The 17,220-nt window shown below is 39.3% G+C and overlaps 1 protein-coding gene across 1 annotated transcript in view; it reads right to left on the reverse strand.

The window, feature by feature from the left end:
• LOC142855783 (uncharacterized) overlaps nucleotides 1-17,220 on the reverse strand; it is a 237,274-nt gene that overhangs the window by 69,380 nt on the left and 150,674 nt on the right. The window contains 1 exon segment of the mRNA XM_075982188.1: nucleotides 14,784-14,801. Within this exon segment, the coding sequence (XP_075838303.1) occupies nucleotides 14,784-14,801 (18 nt within the window).

Raw genomic sequence — 17,220 nt, forward strand, 5'->3', positions numbered from 1 at the left:
CATCCAGGTCCAGTAAGGTGAGCATCCCACAAAGCCAGTTCATGCAGTAGGACCAAAACTCAGTGCCATTGTCCTTAGCTTCTTATCAGCCCTCATTGTCCGCCATGTTCAGAGAGTCTAGTTTTGCCATGCTTATTCAGTCCTAGTCCAGCTGGCATTGGTGAGCTTCCAATAAATCAGCCCCACTGTCACAGTGGGTGGGTGCACCCCTCGCGGTCCTGACTCCTTGCTCATGTTCTCCCTCCTTCTGTTCTTCATTTGGACCTTGGGAGCTCAGTCCAGTGCTCCAATGTAGGTCTCTGTCTCTATCTCCATCCATTGCCAGATGAAGATTCTATGGTGATATGCAAGATATTCATCAGTATGGCTATAGGATAGGGTCATTTTAGGCTCCCTCTCCTCAGTTGCCCAAGGAACTAGCTGGTGACAGCTCCCTAGACACCTGTGAGCCCTTCTAGAGTCAAGTCTCTTGCCAACCCTAAGATGGTTCCCTTAATTAGGTTATGTACTTCCCTGTTTTCATATCCACCCTTCCTGTATCCCAAACGTCCCATTCCCCCAAGCTCCCCCTATCCACCCCTTTTCACTTTTCTCTCCCCATTTCCCCTTACCCCCATCCCACCCCACCCCCAAGTTCCCAGTTTTTTCCCCGGCATTCTTGTCTACTTTCCATATCCAGGAGGATGATGATATGTTTTTCTTTGGGTTCACCTTCTTTTTTAGCTTATCTAGGATCATGATAGCTTATATAGGATCAATGTCCTTTATTTATGGCTAGAAACCAATTATGAGTGAGTACATCCCATGTTCATCTTTTTGGGTTTGGGTTACCTCACTCAGGATAGTGTTTTTTATTTCCATACATTTGCATGCAAAATTTATGATGCCATTGTTTTTTACCGCTGGGTAGTACTCTAATATGTATGTATTCCACACTTTCTTCATCCATTCTTCCATTGAAGGGCACCTAGGTTGTTTCCAGGTTCTGGCTATTACAAATAATGCTGCTATGAACATAGTTGAACAAATGCTTTTGTCATATGATAGGGCATCTCTTGGGCATATTCCCAAGAGTGGTATTACTGGGTCTTGGGGTAGGTTGATCCCGAATTTCTTGAGAAATTGCCACACTGATTTCCAAAGTGTTTGGACAAGTTAGCATTCCCACCAGCAATGCATGAGTGTACCCCTTCCTCCACAACCTCTCTTGCAAAGGCTATCATTTGGTGTTTTTTATTTTAGCCATTCTGACAGGTGTAAGATGGTATCTCAAAGTTGTTTTAATTTGCATTTCCCTGATTGCTAAGGAGGTTGAGTATGACTTTAAGTGTCTTTTGGTCATTTGAATTTCTTCTGTTGAGAATTTTCTGTTCAGTTCAGTGCCCCATTTTTAAATTGGGTTAATTAGCATTTTAAGTCTAGTTTCTTGAGTTTTTTTATATATTTTGGAGATCAGACCTTTGTCTGTTGCAGGGTTGGTGAAAATCTTCTCCCAGTCAGTAGGTTGCCTTTTTGTCTTAGTGAGAGTGTCCTTTGCTTTCCAGAAGCTTCTCAGTTTCAGGAGGTCCCATTTATTCAATGTTGCCCTTAATGTCTGTGCTGTTGGGGTTATACATAGGAAGTGATCTCCTGTGCCCATATGTTGTAGAGTACTTCCCACTTTCTCTTCTATCAGGTTCAGTGTGTTCAGATTGATATTGAGCTACAGAGACTAGTATTACCAACAGAATACAAGAGATAGAAGAAAAAAAATCTCAAACACTAAAGATACCATAGAACAAATAAACACATTTACTCTTTCTGTCTCTTATTAATCTACATTCATTGGCCCAATATCTGTCTTTGTCATACCTTCTGTATACTCCAGATGGAATGGACCTTTTATTTGGATTATTCCTAGAAAAAAAAAACATTGTTTTTAGGAAGCCCTGTTTACAGCTCATTTTTAGGTGACCTTGTTCACCATATTTAAAGTAGTTGATGTTTTTGTTTTTCTTCAAGCCTCTTGAAATCACCTCTTACATTCAAGCATCATTACAGTTATAAGATTCAAAACTGACTGTATTCTGGATCCTTTCCTCTATGGGTACTGATATTGACTTTAAGGGCATAATTACCCTTTTATATTGTAAATTAGCATTTTCAAAAGCTGAAGATTCAATTATTGTTTGTCTACCTTCTGAATTGGGTATAATTCTATTTACAATTGAAGTCAGTCTTTGTAAAAAAAACATCAATGAAGGTTTCCTTTTGGCCTTGTATAGCTTTAGTTTGGCCTTGTATAGCTTTAGTAAATGATTCAGTTTTCTTTCTGAATTCTTAAATTTTGTCCCAAGCATTCAAAGTTGCTGCATGTCATAGATCCAGAGTATGGTCATCATATAGAGAATATTAATATCATAAAATTAATTGAAATAAATTACTTTGAAAAACTAATTTTATTTTTGACTATTGCACTTTAATTATTTAAAACTAATTTTCAAATTTGACCATATCCTTGCCCAGCCTCAAGGCTTTTAATATCCTCTCCCTCTTCCTATCCACCCAACTTTAAATTCTTTCTTTAAGAAAAAGGGGCCTATGTAGTCAGGCAATACTGACATGTGCATTTAATACCAGCACTTAGGTGGCAGATGCAGACTGATCTGTCCAGCATGATCTGTTGAGAAAGGTACAGGGCAACCAAAGATACACAAAGAAACCCTTTCTGGGATGAAAACCTGTGAAAACACTAAACTATAAACAAATAAAATACACAGCAAAAAACTCTAGAGTCCATTTTATTTTGCTCAAGTTCTCCTGAATATGAGGCTTCATGGAAGTGCTTGATATACCCAGTATCCTTCCATTAGAGAAGATTGATTTTCCATCTTTCAGCAGATATAAATGATATTTCATTGGTAGCTTTTACCCTAGCATCTAGGTATTCATTCATTTATACTTTTATTCATTTTTAACAAAATAAATTAGATTAAGATAGAACTATCTAATCAAAATTGGACATTACAAGCCAACAAGTAAAAGAATACAATTGAAGAATCAGGGACTCATTCTTTCTCACACTTAGTAATTCCATACAAATACTGAACTGAAAGTCATATTATATAGACAGAGGACCTGTTACAAAACCAGGCAAGTCCCTGAAAATTCTACTTCAGCCTCTGTGAGTTTATATGAACTTTGCTCATATAGATTTAGAGGGCCTTGTTTCCTTGATACTCTCAAACCCATCTGGCTCTTAGACTCTTTCAGCCTCCATTTCTGGAACATTCTCTGAGTACCGAGGAACATAATTTAAAGGAAAAATCCCATTTAAAGTCTTATGTTCCAAGGACTCCTTCTCTCTCTTACATAATATCTGGCAGTGGTTCTCCGTATTTGTTCCCATATACTGAAGGAGGAAGCTTCTCTCGTGATGGCTGAATACAGCACTGATCTGTGATTATAGCAGGATGTCTTTATGAGTCACTTTCTTTTGCTATTATTCTTTAATTTATTATTTGAGAGCAATTTTTCTCCCTGGATCCCTAGGTTAAAGTCTGTTGCCTTTGGATTAATATTGTCACTATGTCAGTATGTTATAACTAGTATTGATGAAAAAAATTGTCAAACTCCTCTTTTTTTGTATTTGAAGAGGAGGTGCTTATGGGTATTTCTCTGTAGAATCAGGGAACAGAGCTCATTGAAGTAGACAATGCATGGACACCTAGAGGTGTGGCTCTCTTTTTGCATCTCTTTCTGCATTTTGAAGTTATGACATATCATAATCTGATTTAGAAATTTGTTTTATCTTGGAAAAGATTTATCTTTTCCTAATTTTAAATACACATTTATGTAGACAGAAATGTCTGTTCTTCCCAGTCCCATAGTCACTCAGTCCCAAAGAGACACAAGAGGTTTATATTATAAAGTGTCTGACCTATTAACTCATACTTATTATTAGCTAGCTCTTACAACTTAAATTAACAAGTAATTCTTATCTATGTTTAGCCATCTTGCTTTCTATCTTTTCTTTTTTTTTTAAGACAATTGGTGATGGCTATTTTATTTCTTTTTTCTTTATTTTTTAGAGTTAAATACTTTTTTTAAATTTATTTATTTATTAAAGATTTCTGTCTCCTCCCTGCCACCGCCTCCCATTTCCCTCCCCCTCCCCCAATTAAGTCCCCCCCCCTCAGCCCGAAAAGCAATCAGGGTTCCCTGTCCTGTGGGAAGTCCAAGGAACCCCCACCTCCATCCAGGTCTAGTAAGTTGAGCATCCAAACTGCCTAGGCTCCCACAAAGCCAGTGTGTGCAGTAGGATCAGAAACCCATTGCCATTGTTCTTGAATTCTCAGTAGTCCTCATTGTCCGCTATGTTCAGAGAGTCCGGTTTTATCCCAGGCTTTTCCAGACCCAGGCCAGCTGGTCTTGGTGAGTTCCCAGTAGAACATCCCCATTGTCTCAGTGTGTGGGTGCACCCCTCGCAGTCCTGAGTTCCTTGCTCGTGCTCTCTCTCCTTCTGCTCCTGATTTGGACCTTGAGATTTCAGTCCTGTGCTCCAATGTGGGTCTCTGTCTCTGTCTCCTTTCATCGCTTGCTGAAGGTTAATATTCAGGAGGATGCCTATATGTTTTTCTTTGGGTTCTCCTTATTTAGCTTCTCTAGGATCAGTAATTATAGGCTCAATGTCCTTGGTTTATGGCTAGAAACCAAATATGAGTGAGTACATCCCATGTTCCTCTTTTTGGGTCTGGCTTACCTCACTCAGGATAGTGTTTTCTATTTCCATCCATTTGCATGCAAAATTCAAGAAGTCCTTGTTTTTTATTGCTGAGTAGTACTCTAATATGTATAAATTCCATACTTTCTTCATCCATTCTTTCATTGAAGGGCATCTAGGTTGTTTCTAGGTTCTGGCTATCACAAACAATGCTGCTATGAACATCGTAGAGCATATACTTTTGTTGTATGATAAGGCCTCTCTTGGGTATATTCCCAAGAGGCTTTCTATCTTTTCTAAATCATTTTATTCTTGCTTCCTCTGCATCTGGCTGGCAACTGCATCTCTCTTTCCTTTTTCCAGAATTCTCTTAGTCTGGTTTCCCAGCCTGTACTTTCTGTCTGGCTAGTGGAAACTCAGAATTTTATTAAATCAATACAGTTGATAAATCACTACAATGTGCAAAAGCATTATCCCACAGCACTTTTATTTTTTTCAATCAAGCTTTTAACTAAAAAATAGCATGAATACCAAGAATTCTAATAGTTCCAATTCAAATATTACCTCCATTTTCCATTGGAGTCTGGAGAGTATGAAGTTAAACATGCTTTAATTGTCACATAATAATATGGAATAGTCATTTCAGAGTAAGTGTTTGCCCTCAGAAACAATTTTTCGCTCCAATTTTTTTAAGTATTTTATAAACCTATTTCCTGTCTTCAGGATGTGTTAATAAATGTCATACCAGTCTGAAGCAATGTTAACATCTTTATTCTTTACTTTTAGTTTTCTAAGTGCAAGTTTTTATTTGTGTTCATATATGTATGTGTGTCTGTTGTGTGATGAGAGATATGCCAAAATGTATATATTTATATTACCATTATAAATATAAACATAGGCTCATTATCCTTTGCATTATATTCACTTATTCACTTATGAGTGAGTACATACCATGTTCATCATTCTAGGTAAGGGTTATTGCACTCAAAAGGGTTTTTTTCTGGTTCCATCCATTTGCATGCAAACTTCAAGGTGTCATTGTTTTATACCACTGAGTAGTATTCCACTTGTGTAAGTGTGCCACATATTCTTTATTCATTCTTCAGTTTAGGGGTATGTAGGGTGTTTCCAGAGTCTAGCTATTACAAATAATCCTGCTATGAACATAGTTGAACAAATGTCCTTGTAATATAATTGAGAATAATTTGGGAATATGTTCAAGAGGAGTATTGCTGAGTCCTGAGGTAGCTTGATTTCCAGTTCTCTATGAAACCAGCATACTGGTTTCCAGAGTGGTTATAGAAGTTTGCATTCCCACCTGCAATGAAAGAGTGTTCTCCTTACTCCACTTCCTCTCCAGCATATGCTATCATTGGTTATTTTTTATTTTAGTAATTCTGACTCTTGTAAGATGGTATCTCAGAGTCATTTGCATTTCTCTGATAGCTAACAATTTTTAACAGTTTCCTAATTTTCTTTCAGCCATTTGAGATTCTTCTGTTGAGATTTCTGTTTAATTCTTTATACCATTTTTAATTGGATTATTTGGAATTTAGATGTCTAATTTCTTGAGCTCTTTATATATTTTGGAGATCAATTCTTTGTCTGATATGGGGTTGGTAAAGATTTTTCCCATTCAGTAGGCTCCTTTTTTGTCTGATTGACTATGATTTTTACTTTACAGAAGCTTCTCGGTTTCAGGATGTCACATTTATTTATTGTTGCTCTCAGTTTCTGTGCTACTGGTATTATATTTAGGAAGTAGTCTCCTGTGACCAAGTAAATAAAGGGCAAGAAATGGAAGCAATATCAAATATGGATCTTGTCTATGAAATACTATAAAATTTGTTTTTAGGAAAAATCATCAAAGTTGTTTTATCTCCTTCACCTTGTAAGATTTTTATGTAAATATTTTAATACTCACATTGAGTAAACCTATTGTTTTACTTTTTTAATGACCACAAACTTATTTGTGACAGACAGAAGAATGACTTATTCTATGCTGGCAAGAACGTGTTCAGATTTTATTAAAATCAGCATGACAGTTCCTATAAAATTTAAGAACATATAACATCTAACCACAATAGGACTGAATGACTATTCAGTAAACAAAAGTAAATTTACAATGAAGAGGAATTTATTCCCAAGCTTACCACACATCCACTATAGGTAAACTAGAGACTCAATCCAGGTGGGTACCAACAGTTCAATTAATTTAAAATGTGATAAATACAGACAAAACATAATTGTATGTAATCATAAAATGAAATAAAATGGTATTTGTAAGAAAATGAATGGAGCAGGAGACCAATGAGTGAAGTAAGATAAGTCACTTCACAGCTCAAAAACCTCCTGGATTTTTATCTTGTATGTAGATAGAGGGGATATAAAAGGGACAAGGCAATAAAAAGGAAATTAATAGGTGTCGCACCAGCCTCGACCAGCAAGGAAGACGTAACACCGGAGCTCTTCTTGCAGCAGTTTTATTCAGGATCTTTTTCACAGCAATCTTTCTCCTTCTCTTTCTCTTTCTCTTTCTCTTTCTCTCTCTCTGTCTCTCTCTCTCTCTCTGTCTCTCTCTCTCTCTCTCTCTCTCTCTCTCTCTGTCTTTCTCTCTCTCTCTCTCTCTCTCTGTCTGTCTTTCTCTCTCTCTCTCTCTCTCTCTCTCTCTCTCTCTCTCTCTAGGCAAACCTCTTCCAGCCCTTAAAAAGGCACGGGTCGCCAACCCTGGATTGCCATGTGGGCACTGCCCATAGGTCCACGCAAATGCAAGCAGCTGACGATCATTGCATGATAATAGCATGAGTCAGGCCATATCAGGAGTTGATTATCACAGAAAGCACTCGCTTTGGGAATCACAGAGGGTGGGATCCAGCACCATCAGGTGTGGCTCCACGCAGCTCTCCACACATCACCATCAGGTGCGGCTTTATGCAGCTCTCTACAGTCCCCCCTTTTTGTTTTGTAAAGCAACAGGCAAGTGTAGAGATCTGATTTCTGTTAAAAATGGAACATGTGCTAGTGTCTGTCCAGGTGTCATCCACTTAGAGAACACTAGACCTGTCTGGTGTCTTTTTACAGAGGTAGAAGTTAGACACCAACCCACATGCAATCAGACTTGCTCTTTTTGAGGTTGACTTCTCTGACCTCAAGTGCAATGCACAAGCCTCGCATCCTGTGCTCAAGTATAGATAACCAAGCTTGAGGGGACTGTTCTGCTTCAATGACCGTGAAGGCCTGAATGATCATAACTGCATTGCGATGCTGTGAAACCCTTATGTGACAAATGCACCATAGGCATACCAGGGAGGCAAGCACCATTAAGCCTGTTAGGGCTCCTATTCCCGCCCACTCCTTCAGATGATCCATGGCTATGATGATCCAGGTCATGGCGAACTGGCATCGGCTTGGGAAAGGCTGACAGAATCCCCCACCGCAGCTCCGCCATCACTTTCTCCATTGAGTGTGTGAGGAACAGGCACAGGATCCCCAGACATATCCGTAACATCCTTTTCTGCCCCCATCTGCACTTGCACCTTCCTCACCAGGCGTTCTGGCACCCAAATAGGGTCCAGATGATCCTGTGGAAAAACACAAACAGCGCCTCATGCCCATGCCAGCACGGGATCGGGTCCATGCCAGACCCCTGTCAAAGCATCCTTCCAGGTCACCATTCCTTTTGAAGGACTGGACTGACATGAATGCCTGTCTGCGGCAGACTGAATGGAGTTATCCAAGTTTAAAAAATTTAAAGTAAATAAGGCTAAGGAAAGTCTATTCTTAGGGGTTTGCTCATGGCCTATTCCCCCTTTTTGTTTTTGAAGTATCTCCTTTAGAGATGGATGGGCACGTTCTACAATGCCTTGTCCTTGTGGATTGTATGGCAGTCCTTGTGTCAATTGAACACCCATACATTGACAAAATGAGGTGAATTTTTGTCCAGTATAAGCAGGACCATTATTAGTCTTTAATTGTTGGGGCTTGCCCCAGGCTGCCCATGCTTCTAGACAATGAGCAATCACCTGAGTCACCTTTTCACCTGTCATGGATGTGGCATGAATAATGCCAGAATATGTATCAACTGAAACATGCACATATTTCAGCTTGCCAAATTCTGAAATATGTGTAACATCCATTTGCCAAATTTTAAGAGGGAGTAATCCATGTGGATTGATTCCCAAGGTTTGAGGATGACAATAAACAGCACATTATGGGCAATCTACAACCACTTTCTGTGTATCAGCAAGAGAGATATTAAATTTTTGTTGTAGGGTTTTGGCATTAACATGAAAATCCTTATGAAAATTATATGCTCTCTGTAAAGCAGAGGCGAGAAATATCCATTCTTGTCTGGTACAACAATCTACTTAGTCATTGCCCTCAGCTAAAGGACCTGGTAATCCCGTATGTGCACGGATATGTTGTACAAGAAAAGGATTTTTTTTGCTGCCAGAGTAAAAGCTGTAATTGTACAAGTACTACATGTATGGGACTAGAAGACCTAATGGGTCCCGCACATTCTAAGGATCTTAAGACATTAACAACATAACATGAATCTGAAATTAGATTGAATGCAAAAGGGCAGGCCTTAAACACTTCTATGACAATCGCCAGTTCAACTTGTTGAGGGGCTCCAGGAGAAAATTGATGTATAACAGGCTCCAAGGAATCTACCATATAAGCACCACAACCAGTCTTAGATCCATCTGTAAAAATAACACTGGCTTCTGGAATGGGTTGTAAAGTAGTAATTTTGGGAAATATCACTGGGTGTTCCTTAAAGAAAGTCAGCAATGGATGTTTAGGATAGTGACAATCTATAGGCCCTGGATAGGAGCAATGCAAGATGGCCCACTCATCTAAGGTAGCACATAAAATCTTTACTTGATTGGAATAAGGCACTATAATGGTTGTGGGGGCAACCCCAAAATATTGTAGGCACTGCTAAATTCTGGTTAATGCCAAAGTCACTACAGCAGTAGGATAATGCTCAAGAGATTTAGCTGGAGATATCTTAGGATATATCCAAAGCAATGGTCCACTCTGCCATAAGAGTCCTGTGGGCTGGTAATATGAGGGAAGAATGCATAAAGCAATATCTTGACCCTCTTGTATCCTTTGTAGGAAGGCATCTTGTAACCTGTTTTCCACCTTTTTAAATGCTTCTCGTGCAGCAGTAGTCAACTGCCTTGGAGAATCCAAAGCAGAGTCTCCATTTAAAACACTATACAGGAGCTTTAACTCGTAGTTTGGTAACTTCAAATAACATCTAATCCAATTTATATCACCTAACAGTTTTTGAAAATCATTTAGTGTCTTTAAACTATCTTTCCTTAACTCTATCTTTTGAGGGATAATCTGTTTCTCACAAACTCTTACTTCTAAGTAATTAACAACTTTATCTTTTTGAGAAACACCAGGCGGCAGAAGGCGGCCGGAGGACGCCCAGCGCAGCCAGCGGGGACTGACTGGGACTGGCTGGGATCGGAGCAGCAGCAGAGGACACAGGCTGCTGGCGGCAGGAACCATCCCAGCAGCAGAAGCAGGCTGCAGGGACCATGCACAACACCAAGAACAGATCGCCCCACTACAATTAAACCAAAGAGGTAGGCCTTCAGTTGGGGAAGTCCCTGGCAAAGGAGGAGCCGGGTCCTATTCCTGAAGACCCTTCTGAAGGGTGAGAGGGATCTTGGCCCCCCGGCAGGAACCAGGAAACAGAGCAAGGGCATTTTGTAAGAGGAGCCCCTGGCCAGCAGGGAAACCTGAACCAGTTTTAACAGACCCTTTAGATAGCATCGATAGGAGGAGATGGGCAGGCGCCAAGGAAAGAATTCACCCAATAATCTGAAAAACAACATGAAAACACCAGAACCCAATGATCTTACAACAGAAGGTCTCCAACACCCTATCACAGAAGAAGTGGAAAAATTGACTTTATGAAAGCAGTAGAGTCCCTTAAACAACATGTGAAAAATGCCCTTATAGAAATGGATGAGAAGTATAACTAAAAATTTGAAGAAATGGGTAAATACGTACATAATACTCTGGGAAACCAAGAAAGAACGATCAAACAGGTAATGGAAACAGTTCAAGAATTGAAAACTGAAATGGAAGCAAGGAAGAAAACACAAACTGAGGACTAGCTGGATATGGAAAATCTAGGTCAACGAGCAGAGCCTACAGAAACAAGCACAATCAATAGACTACAAGAAATAGAAGAAAGAATCTCATATTCTGAGGACACCATAGAGAAAATAAACGCTCTGATCAAAGAAAACTGCAAAGCCAACAAATTCTCATCACAAAACATTCAGGAATTATGGGACACAATAAAAAGACCAAATCTAAGAATAATAGGAATAGAAGAAGGAGAAGAGTCACAGCTCAAAGGCCCAGAAAATATTTTGAACAAAATTATGGAAGAAAACTTTCCCAACATAAAGAAAGATATTCCTTTGAATATTCAAGAAGCATACAGAACACCAAATAGACTGGATCAAAGGAAAACATCCCCTCACCATATAATAATCAAAACACAAAATATACAGGTTAAAGAAAGAATACTAAGAGCTGCAAAGGAAAAAGGCCAAGTAACTTATAAAGGTAAACCGATCAGACTAACACCTGATTTCTCTATGGAAACAATGAAAGCCAGAAGGTCCTGGATAGAAGTACTTCAGAAGCTAAGAGACCATGGATGCAAGCCCAGACTACTATATCCAGCCAAGCTTTCGTTCACTATAAATGGAGAAATCAAGACATTCCAGGATAAGAAGAAATTTAAACAATATGTAGCCATGAATCCAGCCCTACAGAAAGTAATAGAAGGAAAACTGCAACCCAAGGAATCCAACATTGCCAACACTGCCTACAATAACTCAGGCATCTAGCGACCCTTCACTAGCACAACTCAAAGAAGGGAGACACACAAATTCTACTTCCAAAAACAGTAAGAATATCCGGCATAAACAACCACTGGTCATTAATATCACTTAATATTAATGGTCTCAATTCACCTATAAAAAGGCACAGGCTAAGAGATTGGATACAAAAACACGATCCAACATTCTGCTGTTTGCAAGAAACACATCTCAACCACAAAGACAGGCATCTACTCAGAGTAAAGGGTTGGGAAAAGGTCTTTCAAGCAAATGGTCCTAAGAAAAAAGCAGGTGTGGCCATATTAATTTCTAACAAAACTGACTTCAAACTAAAATCAATCAGAAGAGATCGAGATGGACACTTTATACTCATAACAGGAACAATTTGTCAGGATGACGTCTCAATCCTGAATATTTACGCCCCTAATATAAAAGCACCCACGTACGTAAAAGAAATATTACTAAAACTCAAGGCAGACATCAAACCACACACACTAGTAGTAGGAGACTTCAATACACCTCTCTCAGCAATGGACAGGTCAATCAGACAGAAACCATATAGAGAAGTAAGAGAACTACTGGAGGTAATGAAGCAAATGGACTTAACAGACATCTATACAACATTCCACCCAAATAGGAAAGAATATACCTTCTTCTCTGCAGCCCATGGAACCTTCTCGAAAATTGACCACATACTCGGAAACAAAGGAAACCTCCACAGATACAAAAAAATATCAGTGTCCACCTGTGTCTTATCAGATCACCACGGATTAAAGTTAGAATTCAACAACAATCCTACCTCTAGAAAGCCGACAAACTCATGGAAACTGAACAGTCAACTACTGAACCACACCTGGGTCAAGGAAGAAATCAAGAAGGAAATTAGAGTCTTCCTTGAATTTAATGAAAATAAAGGGACAACATACTCAAACCTATGGGACACTATGAAATCAGTGCTAAGAGGAAAGTTCATAGCACTAAGTGCCCACTTAAAGAAAACAGAGAAAGCATACATCGGAGACTAAACAGCACACCTGAAAGCTTTAGAAAAAAAAGAAGCAGACACGCCCAGGAGGAGTAGAAGACTGGAAATAATCAAACTGAGGGAGGAAATAAACAAAATAGAAACGCAGAAAACAGTCCAAAGAATCAATGAAACAAAAAGTTGGTTCTTGGAGAAAATCAACAAGATTGACAAACCCCTATCCAAACTAATTAAACGACAGAGAGAGAACACGCAAATAAATAAGATCAGAAATGAAAAGAGGGACATAACCACAGACACAGAGGAAATTCAGAGACTCATTAGATCTTACTGCAAAAGCCTGTATGCCACAAAACTAGAAAATGCAAAAGAAATGGACATTTTTTTTAGATAAGTGCCACATACCAAAGCTAAACCAAAACTAGGTGAACGATCTAAATAGACCTGTTAGTCGCAAAGAACTAGAAACCGTTATCAAAAATCTACCTTCCAAAAAAAGCCCAGGACCAGATGGTTTCAATGCAGAATTCTACCAGAACTTCCAAGAAGAGCTAATACCTATACTCCTTAATGTATTTCACAATATAGAAACAGAAGAGTCATTGCCAAATTCCTTTTATGAAGCTACAGTTACCCTGATACCAAAACCACACAAAGACCCAAACAAGAAAGAAAATTACAGGCCTATCTCACTCATGAATATCGACGCAAAAATTCTCAATAAAATACTAGCAAACTGAATCCAAGAACACATTAGAAAAATTATCCATTATGATCAAGTAGGCTTCATCCCAGAGATGCAGGGCTGGTTCAACATACGCAAATCTATCAATGTAATCCACCATATAAATAAACTGAAAGAAAAAAACCATATGATCATTTCATTAGATGCTGAAAAAGCATTTGACAAAATTCAACACCCCTTTATGATAAAAGTCTTGGAGAGATTAGGGATACAAGGGTCATACGTAAATATAATAAAAGCTATTTACAGCAAGCCAACAGCTAACATCAAATTAAATGGAGAAAATCTTAAAGCAATCCCACTAAAATCAGGAACACGACAAGGATATCCACTCTCTCCATACCTCTTCAATATAGTGGTTGAAGTTCTAGCAAGAGCAATAAGACAACATAAAGGGATCAAGGGGATTCGTGTCGGAAAATAAGAAGTTAAGCTCTCGTTATTTCTAGATGATATGATAGTATACATAAGCGACCCCGAAAACTCTACCAAAGAACTCCTACAGCTGATAAACACCTTTAGTAATGTGGCAGGATACAAGATCAACTCCAAAAACCAGTGGCCTTCCTATACACTAAGGATAAGGAAACAGAGAGGGAAATTAGAGAAGCATCACCTTTCACGATAGCCACAAATAGCATAAAATATCTTGGGGTAACTCTAACCAAGGATGTGAAAGATCTATTTGACAAGAACTTTAAGTCTTTGAAGAAAGAAATTGAAGAGGACACCAGAAAATGGAAATATCTTCCTTGCTCCTGGATTGGGAGGATCAACATAGTAAAAATGGCAATTCTACCAAAAGCAATCTATAGATTCAATGCAATCCCCATCAAAACCCCATCAAAATTCTTCACAGATCTGGAGAAGACAATAATCAACTTTATATGGAAAAACAAAAAACCCAGGATAGCCAAAACAATCTTATACAACAAAGGAGTGTCTGGAGGCATTACCATCCCTGACTTCAAACTCTACTACAGAGCTACAGTATTGAAAACAGCTTGGTATTGGCATAAAAACAGAGAAGTCGACCAATGGAATCGAATAGAAGACCCTGACATTAACCAACAAACCTATGAACACCTGATTTTCGATAAAGGAGCTAAAAGTATACAATGGAAAAAAGAGAGCATCTTCAACAAATTGTAATGGCAAAACTGGATGTCAACCTGTAGAAGAATGAAAATAGATCCATATCTATCACCATGCACAAAACTCAAGTCCAAATGGATTAAAGACCTCAATATCAGTCTGAACACACTGAACCTGATAGCAGAGAAAGTGGGAAGTACTCTACAACAAATGGGCATGGGGGACCACTTCTTATGTATAACCCCAGCAGCACAGACATTAGGGGCAACATTGAATAAATGGGACCTTCTGAGTCTGAGAAACTTCTGTAAAGCAAAGGACACTGTCGCTAAGACACAAAGGCAACACACTAACTGGGAGAAGATCTTCACCAACCCCGCAACTGACAAAGGTCTGATCTCCAAAATATATAAAGAACTCAAGAAACTAGACTTTAAAATGCTAATCAACCCAATTATAAAATGGGGCAATGAGCTGAACAAAGAATTCTCAACAGAAGAACTTCAAATGGCCAAAAGACACTTAAGGTCATGCTCAACTTCCTTAGCGATCAGGGAAATGCAAATCAAGACAACTTTAAGATACCATCTTACACCTGTCAGAATGGCTAAAATAAAAAACACCAATGATAGCCTTTGTTGGAGAGGTTGTGGAGAAAGGGGTACACTCATCCATTGCTGGTGGGAATGCAATCTTGTGCAACCACTTTGGAAAGCAGTATGGCGGTTTCTCAGGAAATTCGGGATCAACTTACCCCTGGACCCAGCAATACCACTCTTGGGAATATACCCAAGAGAGGCCTTATCATACAACAAAAGTATATGCTCTACGATGCTCATAGCAGCATTGTTTGTGATAGCCAGAACCTGGAAACAACCTAGATACCCTTCAATGGAAGAATGGATAAAGAAAGTATGGAATATATACATATTAGAGTACTACTCAGCAATAAAAAACAAGGACTTCTTGAATTTTGCATGCAAATGGATGGAAATAGAAAACACTATCCTGAGTGAGGTAAGCCAGACCCAAAAAGAGGAACATGGGATGTACTCACTCATATTTGGTTTCTAGCCATAAACCAAGGACATTGAGCCTATAATTACTGATCCTAGAGAAGCTAAATAAGGAGAACCCAAAGAAAAACATATAGGCATCCTCCTGAATATTAACCTTCAGCAAGCGATGAAAGGAGACAGAGACAGAGACCCACATTGGAGCACAGGACTGAAATCTCAAGGTCCAAATCAGGAGCAGAAGGAGAGAGAGCACGAGCAAGGAACTCAGGACCGCAAGGGGTGCACCCACACACTGAGACAATGGGGATGTTCTACTGGGAACTCACCAAGACCAGCTGGCCTGGGTCTGGAAAAGCCTGGGATAAAACTGGACTCTCTGAACATAGCGGACAATGAGGACTACCGAGAACTCAAGAACAATGGCAATGGGTTTCTGGTCCTACTGCACGCACTGGCTTTGTGGGAGCCTAGGCAGTTTGGATGCTCAACTTACTAGACCTGGATGGAGGTGGGGGTTCCTTGGACTTCCCACAGGACAGGGAACCCTGATTGCTTTTCGGGCTGAGGGGGGTGGGACTTAACTGGGGGAGGGGGAGGGAAATGGGAGGCGGTGGCTGGGAAGAGACAGAAATCTTTAATAAATAAATAAATTAAAAAAAAAACATTTTATCTTTTTGTACCTTTTTCTGGGGCTACATGCAGCCCTCTCCTTTCAAGTAGCTTAATAAGTTCCAATAGGTCTGATCTAACATTCGTTCATTCTTGGCAGCCAGCAATATATCGTCCCTATAATGAATGCATCTTAGAGTGGGAGATTTTTCTCTCAGGGGTGCAATAGCCTCCCCCACATACAGCTGACACATTGTAGCACTATTGGCCATTCCCTGTGGCAAGACAACCCACTCATATCTTTTGTCTGGTTCTTCATGATTAAGAGACGAAACTGTAAAGGCAAATCTCTCACTGTCTTTATCAAACAAATGGATGGAGAAAAAACAATCTTTTATATCTATCACAATAATAGGCCAGGAGGCAGGCAAAGAGGATAGTAATGGCAACCCGTATTGCACCGGTCCCATGACTTGCATTTGATTATTAACAGCTCACCAATCATGTAATAGTTGCCACTTTCCCGATTTTTTTCATGATTACAAAAATAAGTGTGTTCCAGGAGGAAATGGATGGTTTAATATGGCCCAGAGTTAAGGGTTCCATAATTAAATCATTGGCAGCCATGAGCTTCTCAGAGGAAAGAGGCCACTGAGGAACCCACACTGGCTCCTCTGTTTTCCAAGTAATGGCAATTCCTTCCCCAGCGGCCCCTAAGAAAAACCCATCCCTTGTCTGGGTTTTCTTAGTTCTGCCACTATCGGATCTTTCTGTCCTTGTAAATACCTTCCCAATTCGGATGGCAGCCCATATTTTTCATAATGGTTTGAGCCTTTTCTGAATATTCATTACTTAATTTAAAACACATAGATTTCATGAGATCTCTTCCCCATAATGATACTGGGAGTTCAAGAACATAAGGTTGAATTACTCCAGAGTGGCCCTCTGTATCTCGCCAATTTAATAAGTTAGCACTAATATTAGGGGCACCTGCATATCCTAATCCTTGTAAAGTGTGTGATGAGGTCTGTATAGGCCATCCTCATGGCCAATCTTTACTGGCTATGATACTTTTATCTGCCCCTGTATCCAAAAGGCCTATGATCTTGACTCCATTAACAGTTAGTTGTAAAATAGGCCTTTGGTCCAAATCCAAGGATAAAAATGTTAAGTCTGTACCTGAT

This window comes from Microtus pennsylvanicus, chromosome 8 (genome assembly GCF_037038515.1).
Source record: "Microtus pennsylvanicus isolate mMicPen1 chromosome 8, mMicPen1.hap1, whole genome shotgun sequence".
Lineage (NCBI taxonomy): Eukaryota > Metazoa > Chordata > Mammalia > Rodentia > Cricetidae > Microtus > Microtus pennsylvanicus.